At 39.0% G+C, this 11,505-nt stretch overlaps 1 protein-coding gene across 1 annotated transcript in view; it reads right to left on the bottom strand.

Annotated features, from left to right (window-relative positions):
• Window positions 1–11,452, bottom strand: part of LOC121961258 (protein phosphatase 1H-like) — a 35,628-nt gene extending 24,176 nt beyond the window's left edge. The window contains 2 exon segments of the mRNA XM_042511171.1: window positions 2,175–2,364; window positions 11,156–11,452. Of these exon segments, the coding sequence (XP_042367105.1) occupies window positions 2,175–2,364; window positions 11,156–11,391 (426 nt within the window). The 5' untranslated portion in view covers window positions 11,392–11,452.
• Between the last annotated feature and the right edge of the window lie 53 nt (window positions 11,453–11,505).

Raw genomic sequence — 11,505 nt, 5'->3', positions numbered from 1 at the left:
AATTAAAACAGGGCATTGATGGGAAACACAGCTAGCTATTAGTTTGATGTGATTAACTGATTAACTAACAATGAGGTGCGGCCAAAAACAGAATGTTATTGCTCTCCCTGGGGCCGATGTGTGCTCTGCACTCATATAGGAGTGGAAAAGGGGAAAAATGAGAAAAAAAGCCCAGAGCAAGGCTACACATTGGATTCAGAAATGAGATATTTTAATTTACTGAGCCAAAGGTACAAAGAAGTTAATGAACTGAATGTCTAAGGGGGCAATAAAGATACAACATTTACCCTTCAAAAATGAGGAATTTGGCTCCTACAGTCACCTTGGAAAAAACATAGGATTAAAGATCAAACTGATGGGAATCCATATCAAAAATGATCCGAGAGCCTTTTTCAATTTTAAGTATAATCTGTTTGTAAAGTAGCATAAGCAAGGATGAAAGTATTTGAATACTACAAATTATCTAAATAATCTAAGTATGTAAAAATCCTCCACCAGCTCATTATAACATACTTAAGCTAAAATCATGTATGTTTTTTTTAAAATCATTTGATAGTTGATAAAAAAAAAATCAAACATAAAGTGTCTAATGCTGCGGATGCAGCACTGTAATGTGTGTGAATTATCTGTGGGCAGAGAGACCCAGGAGAAAACATCATGACTCATCCTGTTTAATGGTGTTTGGGAGGTCAAACATCCCTTTCTCTTCATTCCTCTCTGTAGGCAGAAACACAACTCTGTCATGTCTGTGCCATCTCAAACTCTGCTGGGATTACATGACCCTGAGTATGCGGTTTTTTGTCAAATGGGTTTTTGTCAGTTGGATATTCTGCCCACTAAAAACTGTTCCAGGACTTGTTTTAATATATTCACAGTTATGATTCAGGACATTTTAAGTTAGCAAATTATTCTGCTTTGCAAGCTTTCCCACGGGTTGCACAGAGTGTAACCCTGGAAACAAATGACTCTGCAAAGCAAACTTTGGGGATTTTTGAACAAACTCCCTAGTGAAATGAATGATAATTCCCTTAATTCCCTCCTTTAAAGATAACAGTTCTTAAAGTTTTTGTGACTACTGGCCAATTTGCGGAGGTGTCGATGAATAATGATTTACATGAAAAAAGTGTAGAAATCAAATATAAATTTAAGTAAAAACAATTAATTTCATCACTTTTATGACTGAAATGGCAATTAACTTCGTTTTTATATCCTACACACCCAGCCCTGAGATTTAATCAAAACCCGCTCTCACCCAAGATGATTTTGTCTTGAAACATTTTTTTCTACTTCAAGAGAAGCTTTGGTGCTTTTTCAATCTGGACCCTATTTTCCCATATTTTTTGTGTCTAAGTGACTAATGGAGACAACATATTTTGAAGCTGGTCCAGTACTGAGAGAAACACTGCATATGGCAGCAGCAAAACAAGCTGCAGTGTAATCCCTACAGGCAATTGTGCAAAGTCAAGTTACATTTTTTCAGAGTGCCTGTTTTTGACACTGACAGGATCAGATTGTTATTGGAGGGCTTTGACAGCATTACAGAAAAGACACGGACAGGAAAAACAACGGTGGAAACAGTAGTGAGTGTTGGAGAGAGGAGTGCCAGGAAGAGTTTGCTGTGTTGGAGTATAGACAGTGTGATCTAAAAGATTTTCAGTGTCAAGGCTGACTATTAAGCTGATTTTGACAATGTGGCAAAAAAGTCTGTGAGATTTCAAAATGAGACCTTGAGCGAGCATTGGTCACAATAACAAAAAGATCAGCTAAAGATGAGGAAAAAACATTTCATATCTTTGTAGGATCCTTTCTGTAATGTTGTGATTGTCAGTGGAAAAAAATGACCACATTTAATGGATGTAAATTGATGTTGCACAATTGCGCATAGGATTTACATTTCTGCCTGTTTTGCCATTGCAGCTGCAGCATAAGAGGATAGGGTCCAGGTTAAATAATATTGAAATTACCCTTTAAATTTGATGGTTTTTTTTAAATGATGGATGGTTGCACGGTGGATAAATGTTGCTTTTACAGTTACATTGTCAGCTATGGCTGAGTTAACTAACTTTACACTAGTTTACTTGGTTTAGTCATGAGCAAAACTGTTCATAAATGCATCATGTATGAACACAGTATAGCCTAACTATGAAATGGGGAGTGTATTTGTGTTTTCTTACCTCTCCCAGCTTACTGTGCTCCATACGGAGCCCCAGGCCCTCTCCGTTTGGCAGGGAGTTGCGTCTCTTGGCTGTGGGGGTCTTGCTGGGCGTGGACGGAGGGCAGTAGCTCATTGGCCTCCTTCTTGCTACGACCACTTCGCAGCAGGCCTGGTCCTCATTCAGTGCACTTTTACCAGCATTAATCACCCTGAAACAGAAAGATGAAACATACAGGCTGACTCATATTTCCGACTGTTAGCTTGCCCGCAGCCGTTCAGGTAGGTCCTATTACATAAAAATCCATTTGCCAACATATTTCTTCATTCATTTTTTTTTCCAGATAAATTTTGCTAAAAGCAACAGATGCACCACTTGCTGTGATTTTGCAGTCTGACAGCTGTGGTCTGGAACAAGCGGTTGAATGAAAGCAGACATCAGATGCTTTTTGTTGGATGAAACGGTCCTGTAGTCTTTCATGGTTATTATGGCTCACTGCAGGATCACAACAATTAGTCAGAGACACAGCCGGAGGTTTCTCTCCGCACACCGAATGAAGCAGCTGGCTTTGTGTGTGACATGTTCCTGATGAAGATCAAACAGGAGAGCTTGTTTGTGGTCCTGCTCTGCCAGGAGTGTCCTGATGCATCAGGACAGTCGCCTCTGGGAGAGTTAGAGGTCTTTGTTTGTGTGCGACTATACATTCATGCTCAGAGTAGCATGTGTTACCTAATTCATCTGTATTTGTCCCTTATGTAACCAGGCAGACCACAGAGAGAGACGGTACCAAAGACAGATGTAACCCAGTAATCATTAAGGACAGCCACACAATCACTGTGTGGTTTGCATAAAAGTAATATGTCTTACTTCCTACTTTTGCAACCTTCTGCATTTGACAACAATTTTTAAAATTACTTTTTTGTTTGCTTCTCTTTTGTGTAGTTGTCACAAACAGTACAAGAAGCTAGGTGAAATACATAGTGTATATAAGCAGGGCCGTGCCAAGATTTTAAATATACTGAAGTCATGATTCTTAGTCCCTCCAAAAACATAACCCACACCCTTGTCAAATACCCAACATTTTCATATGAATTATTTAGATTTATCATACGTTATCTATTTGGTTAACTGCCATTTTCTTTCATTCTTTCAAAAATGGATCAATACACAGTCTTCTCTAAACTGCCATTAAAAGAGTTCTGACTGACAAATACTGAATCTGTTATATTTTCTGGTTGGTTCAAAGTAAAACCTGGACTTTGTGTTCAATGCTAATAATCAAATGTTAGCATGCTAACACACAACAGAACAGATAAGATGCTGAGCTTGTTACCATTATGCCTGCTAAACATCAGAGCCGCTAGCATACAGCCCGCCAATGCTTTCCAGCCCGCAGAATATTAATTCATTCAGAAAATTTGTGGAGGCCAACATGCATCCCAGTATATATGATATCCAAAAAAAAAGGGAAAGAACCCCCCCCCCAAAAACACACTGTGGCCAAAAAGAATCTAATTAGGAATGATTTACCAACCCCAATTATGTGCATAAATCTATCGTTCATCTTATTATCAGCCTATTATATACCCATAGCCTGTGGGGCAGGCTCCGGTATCATTATGAGAAAATGTCATGGGTTAATAATTACTAATGACTTACAGAAACATTGGGTGCAATTGTCAACCTTCCACCTTATCTCCCCCTCTCTCAGTCACTCTCTACCTATTTCCAACAAACACACTGTGGCTTTCAGTCCTTGTTTCTGCCCTTAGTCCAAACAACTGTGCAACTATAATGCATAAAGTTAGCAGTTTTGCGGTCGTTACGAGTTTGGGTTTTTGAGTAACCGATTTTTGTTGGTTGTGTGGTGTAGATAAGATAAGTGAAGCTGAAACCAATTCACGTATTTTTTACATGGAAAGCTGCTTGTGCCACAAACACATAGCTCCCATCTTTTTTTTTCTCAACATGCTGTTATTTAACATTTGGGTTTTTCACAGGCTCTTATTTCATGTTCCATTTTAGTGACTTTTATTTATCATTAAAATAATTTTATTATATTACTAAATTATTATTAATTAAATTAATAAACAATGAGAGGTTAATTTGGTCTTAACACTTGATTTATTTATTTACATTTTAAAGCATATGATCCAGTTTTAACTTGCAGCAACTCAGTATGAAAATTTTTGCATATAGCTTCTTCCGAGTTAACATAAACACTTGGATCACAGCACCAATTTCTTTATTGGCCACCTCAAAGGTCACTGAACCTGCTGAATAATAGGTAATGATGAAATGTAAGTGGGCCACCAATAAATGGCGAAAAAATAAAGATTGTGGAGACAGCTCCAATGAGACTGGCAAGTCTGACAGACATCTGTGGAGGGTGTTGTGAATGTGTGTGAGAGTTGAGAAATTGGCATGCCTATTTATAGACACAGACTGGATGTTTTCTGCGAGGCGGCATCAATGTCTGGTTCTCTGCCTCAAATGCTTGTTAACCTTAGATAGAAGGAGAACGATAAAGACAGGCTCACAGAGAAACAGCAAAACACGCCCAGGGATATTTAGCACAAGTGACAGCTTGTGCATATATTGATATGAGTAGATATGTGAATATTTATGTACATAAGCATATGTACAATTAATGTTTGACTTTTGCTGGTCCATTTTTTTTTTCAACATTCGATATATTTGCCTTGCTAGTGCCCATTAAAGCAAATCAATTATTTTCAAATTTCAGAGAGAGACAAAGAGACCTACTGTCTTGAAAGCCTTGTGCAGCTGTCTATTTCCACTGTGGCGTATGCACTGGTTAAATGGGAGGATACCCAATGAATAGACTCCTCCTCATTTTGCTTTAGTGTAAACCCAATAACCAAGGAGCTTTCTTTAAAATGTATAGAGCATCATCGTCTTATCAGATGCAGATTCTGAGTCTTTTTAAACTACATTCAGACAATTAAATGTTTTGCTTGAACAAGGCTCATTAGCTTCTGCTGGGGTTGTAGGAACAGTGGAAATACTATAGTACCCTACATTTAATATCTCCTTTGGATATGACAGAAACAGGCAAGAAACTGCACCCAACACTACCATGTTTGAGGCAGTATTTGTTATAACTGTGCTTACAACTTCCATAAAGCGTAATGTGTTATAAATGGAACTGGTTGCCATGTAAGCTTTGCGGTATCGAGGGTGTGCCTGAGCTAAAACTGGTGCTGCTTTGGTTATATTGTGTCATTCACCATGCATGCATGGCACAAAAGCCATCATGTCCAGAGGGGTTTTCTTCAGTGTGATTACACAGCTCTGCTTTCAAACCTGATATATTACTGCTGCACCCATAATTACAGTAGAAAATGCCCTCTGAGTTATTACAGTCATAAAACACTCAGACGCATTGACTACTATTGAGCACATGATACACAAAAGTCCGGAAAGTCTTTGTCTGCTTCATCGAATCTGCTGTCAACAAACGCAGTAATGTGATGACCTGTGTGTGTGATCATGTCCTGCTGGTTTTACATTATTTTCATGAAAAAAATACCTGTTTATATGAACTTTCTAACCTAAAAAACGAAGTCTTTGTCCTTTACTATTGATTGGATTCATTAAATGCATTGTAGCCCAATGCATTTAATGGGTCAAATCAATAATGGATTGTCTGTTACTCTGTCATGGTAGGTGCAGCTGGTGCCATTGTGTGTGTGATTGAAAGTGCCCTTGCATCTAATTTGTCCTCGTTTCACTATTTGCAGAATGAATGACAGTCATTTCAGTTCCCTGCCAATCAAATTTTTGTTCCATTCGGAACAATTAGCTTTCCTCCCATTAGAAACAAAACCTAATTTTCCCCTCCTTTGTCAGACATCTAATGCCCTCTTTGTTTCTCTACCCTCGGCAACAGATTCTGGGCCAGACATTGGCCCCAAGGATGGGATAATTATTTGCTGAAGCACAATGGTTCACAGCTTTGCCTCTGTTTAACTTGGAACATCAAAGGAACAAAAACAGCAAAAGAGCTACGAGTTAAAAACTTAAAACAGTCTTAAAAAGTCCAAATTTAGTACTTTTCCTGGAGGGTTTTGGTCAGGATGCACTAACACCTGAATATCAGAGATAAGAAAATACAACAGCACAATGGGTGTTTGAATGAATGGACGGGTTCGTCTTCACTATGTGGTTCTTAAGAGACAGTGGGTAACAGCACACATAGATAACCACTCAAAATACATCTTTTTAAATAATAATTAGTCCTTAATTTTAGACAAGAGATTGACAAAAACACCTACTCATTTCTAACCCCCGACCATTCATTTTGCTAACAGAACTAAATACTGCTGGCAGATAGGCTTGGGTGGTATTACGGTATACTGGGATATTTAGAAATCCTAACAGCATGATTTTCATTACTGTCAAAAAAAATACAGATGCTTATCTCTCAATTAAGCTCATACTGAAGAAGAGGCTGAATTGAGGATGTATAGTGTGTGGAGCTTCACGCGCCACCAGTGGTCAGTCTGGTGTAACATGCAGCCGAGCTGAGAAACATGGTGACTGTCAGTGGTGGGGATAACATTAAAGGACTGTAAACAGCAGTGCAAAACAACACATCAAATCTAACTGTGAATTATGGGTTTATTTCTGCGAAACCAGATTTTGTAATTATTGGAACAGTGGACTAACTAACTAAATGACTTAAAAGACTAACCAGTCACGGTTTTGGTGAGTTTTATTTTGTTTCTGTCGAGTTTGAAAGAAGTGTGATTCCCAATGAGTTAACAAGACAATTAAGCTAGTCTTTGTTCAGTAAAAGAGAGAAACTTCAATTTAGGTGTACTCTTATAAGGGATACCTTTCTTGACATCTTGAGTGTATTTTACCACCGTGTCTAAACCTTGTAAAATTACTGTTAAGTTTACTAGTAGATGTTATCAGCTGTGGCTGGGTAATTAACCTAACGTTCGCTCTGTGACTTTGCTGGAAACGCAATTTTGTACTGAATTATAATGACCCCTCTTGACTAATTTTGGAACAAGAACCCTTTTTAAAGGAGACAATTAAGCACATGATGGCTACATACATGATATCGTGCTAAAAGGTTGTGAGCCAGTTAGCTAGCTGCTAGTCATGCAGTGTTTTTGGATGAGAGCTCTGTCTTGTGTGGAATTATCTGCGCCTGCTACTGTGGTCAAGCAACGGTATCAGTACTAACAAATCACAATAAACAACATTCATGTGACTTGGCAGCCCAAAGATTACAGACCCTGAGGCACTGCTTCCACTTATGTATTAGGACATTATGATCTTAATTGTTTTTGGACTGAGTGCATCTACTTTGGTTACTGAGATAACAGAGCGTGCACCTCACATGTCCCCTATGGCGTGATGTACCCTCACATTCTCAATACCAACTATTGCTCTTACCATGCACAACAATTCAACAAAGGGAGCTAAGTTATGACTGGACAGTTGCATTTCTAGATGGAGATTAGTGAATGGTCAATTATGAGCCCTAAAAGAAAAGATTTGACTAAATAAATTAAAGCTGTCTTGGAATTACCTTTATTCCAAAGAAGAAAAGAAACTTGGTAGAGTAATTTGATTTCTGTTCTGTTCTGTTTTTTGTTTTTGTTGTTGTTGGTGGTGTTGTTGTTGTTAGCAGAAAGGAGTAGAGTACGAGAGGTAGGAGAGGTGAGAGCCAAAATGGCTGCTGTAATGACAACACAGGAGGCTTTAATTACAGATAAATGCTGGTACGAGCTGAACTCATTAAACACACCGGTCCCAAAGAGACACTTCATGCCTGCTGAGTATCAGTGCGTGCTTGTGTGTGTGTGTGTGTGTGTGTGTGCTAAAAAGAGATTAAGAAAGGAAACGAAAGGAAGATTTGGCAAAGGAACAGATTGACAAACAGTTTGAGTATTATTTCACTATAACATAGTGGGAGCATAGAGATGGAGGGAATGGATATTTTAATATTTTAGTAATAGCTTCAAGTGTAATCTGTTCTTCTTCAGGAAAGCAGTAGATTCACTTATATCTAGAGAAAACTCTCAGACAATGCTTCACTTCTAGTATCTAGTGGCACCCTGCTGTTAACTTTATCTCCTTTGTGTCATTTGGGAGCTATGTGATAACTATTGATTAATTAGTGCTTAGTTCCTTGTTTATTCACTGATAATTACTCAAGAGTCTGTGTAATTTATTGTGAAAACCACGCACATTACTATTATCAGGGTGGAGAGACAGATTTTCATCTAGGACTTTATTGTGATATATTAACCAAAGGTGGGAACAGACACAGCAGGGAACAGTTAATCAAATAATATGTACTCTAGTGAAAGAGAAATCTTTCTCCTCAGTAATAAACAAATGCAACAACATTTACAATCTAAGCATGCTGTATATTGCAGTAGTTACATCGTATGTCTTGTGCACTGCCCTGACACTACATATGAGTATTTTTTGTCACTGTGTCAGCTGCCTGTGATGCTGCGGATCTGAGCTTCCTCAAGTTACCATGATTAACAGGGCAGACCGGGTAAGGCTGTAATACTTTTTGTCTTAGCTCCTTTAACTCTTGAATTTAAGGCTTGAATTTTTTGCTAGAGCAAATTTTGACATATAGCAACCTTATTTGACTAATACAAAAAGCAGTTTTTCCACCAACTGTATCACTGAATTAATTTATTAACGTGGAATAGGAGGAATTCAATTGTTATAACCTGGCACACTACTGGGGTAAGTCATGACAATACGACTGAATTTGCACAATTCTGCACAATGTCACACAGAAGATAGAGCATATTTTGGGTACAGACCTTACTCTCTTTCCCTGCCTCACCTCATCTGCTGCAGAGTTTAGGACTGTTGTGGAAATTCCTGTGATGAAGGCTCACAGTCTCAGTGTCTTTATAAGTTGTACTAACTATAACTTGTACTTCCCCGAGTGGCACCTAAATACAGTTGTGGTGAGGTCACTTGTGACAACAGTGCGTCAAACAAAGCCGACAGTCTGCAGCTGCATCTTTGATGCACAGAGTACTGCCCTTGCTGATAAGCATCAAGATTACCTTGCACACATGCTTAATGAGAACACTGTGGCTATATGCTAGAAGATCTGGTCACTCAAGGTTAAGGCTGTATAAGGCTGTATCGCCCACTACAAGGACATGTACAAGTGCATCTTGACGTTTTTCTCAGCATCTCTCATGGCTGAAAAAAAAAAAGGAATCAGTTAAGGAATTTAATCATAATATTGCAGGAAAAGTCTGTAAAATTACAGTGTCTTTCCACAAAATCTATAATGAAAATGTCTGTAAATTTATTGTTTATGCATTTTATTTGAATTACAATATATCACTGTAATTTTACAGTTTTATTTTGCAGCCACTGTTGCCACCTTCACCTGACTGTTTTTCAATTGAAGATGTTAGATTGTAATAATTCAGGAAAAAAATCTTTAAAATGACAGTATTGTAGCAGGATTTAGGGTCAGCTTTAATTTCATTTCTCAAACCACATTTAAGAAAAATTACAAATAAATCTACCTACCTGTACCTTGTATTTCTCTTTAAAACTTTAAATGACATCACCCTTTTAGAAGGAATAGAAAATCTGTAAAATAACAGTGTTTAGCTGCAAAACTTATAATGTTAATGACTGTAAATGTATAGTTTTGCATTTTATTGGAATTAAAATATTTAAATTTAATTTTATGTTTTTTATTCAGCAGCCACTGCTTTTTCAGTTTATTAAATATGTTTGATTGTAATAATTCTGGACAAAAAAAGAAAAAAAATTGCTAAAATTACAGTTTTGCACCAAAACCTCTCATGAAAATTTCTGTAAATCTATAGGATTTTCACTTTTTTAAAATTGCAATATTTCACTTTAATTTTATGTTTTTTTGCTTGGCAACCATCCCCACCGCAGTCACCCATTATTTAGCTATCTGAAGCAGCACGGTAGTTTGAAATGAGCAAAAATTAAATGCTTTAAATGCTTTATTTTACCAAAGAAACAAACAACAGCATCAGCAAAAAAAAAACAAAAAAAACTTGCTGGCTATAAAATATGCATACTTCTTCACACAGCTGTGAAATTTCACATGCAAGTTCAGAAGGGAGTTGATTCTACATTATATGTATTATGTGACTCATAGGTCATCCCTGTTACAACCCTCCTGTTGGTACAACCATACCCGGTCTCCCCTTCACGTCATTTGTCAGGCGCAAACCAGGAGCTCCCATCTTTTATGCTGGCATCCCCGGCTACATCCACCTACCTGCCAATTCATTAAGTCAACAGAGATACTTACGAATGTCCAGTTAACATGTGTAGTAATAACACACCCATCTGGTTAGCTATTATTTAGCCACTGTAAATTGTGACATAATTACAAGAGCACTGGTTCTCTGCTGTACTATGTGGATGCTGACAGAGGCAGCAATGACAGGAACTCTTCACTCGAGTGTATTAGACAGCAATCAGCATTCTCAGGAAAGCCAAGCCAGAATATGAGGGTGCATCTTTTTGAAACGGTTTGCTACAGTGCACTTAGAGGTTATCAACATGCAATCACACCATGACATACAGTAAGCCATAAATAGAGCACAGTTATAGACTTAATACCCAGATGCTGCTGGTACAGTAGAGGGTGCATCATCCTCTTGCACGTGAAAACCAGCTTGGACTCTCTGAATGCTGTCATCCATTTCTAACAGCATGCAATTTGAGTTTGACACAAAGGGCAAAAGGATGCTGCACAAGCATGCTGGGTGTGGATGTGGGTCACAACAGGTGCAGGTTTGCCCCCAGTCAGTCTGGGATCTATAGCTGTGCAAGTCTGCCTGTTTAAATGTGTTAAGTGTTGTGATGGACACCTGCAAGCATCTGGGCCTCCATAAGGCTTAAGGCGGATAATTTAGATTAAATGATACCTGAGGGACATCAGGAGCTGCTTCAAGTGCAGCTGCCGTCGGTTTACTTACTCAGCGTATCCGGTGGCCCACGGTAATCTCCTTGTTTCCTTCAGGATGAGGATGGGCCGGGCTATGTGGTCCGCGGAGCACTCGATCTCATCCGGGGACAGTCCGAGGAACTCGGGTCTCATATATGGGAATTTCAGCGGCAGCTCGGAGCCAGTGTTGCCTCCTCCGCCGGAGCTGCCCCCGGCCATAATTCCACCCATGAACCCGGCCACTGCGGACTTGACCCGGGTGAGCATGTTGGTGGCGCGTCGCGGCGGGGCGTCCGTCGGCCGGTGCGCGGCACCGCGGCTCCCTTTCCCCGGATTCCCCCCCAGCTCGGCCGCGCTGGTCGACGACAGGCTCGATGGAGA

This window comes from Plectropomus leopardus, chromosome 22, assembly GCF_008729295.1.
Source record: "Plectropomus leopardus isolate mb chromosome 22, YSFRI_Pleo_2.0, whole genome shotgun sequence".
NCBI classification, from domain to species: Eukaryota; Metazoa; Chordata; class Actinopteri; order Perciformes; family Serranidae; genus Plectropomus; species Plectropomus leopardus.
Note: the sequence above shows the minus strand (reverse complement) of the source record. Positions and strands in the feature narration are given on the sequence as shown.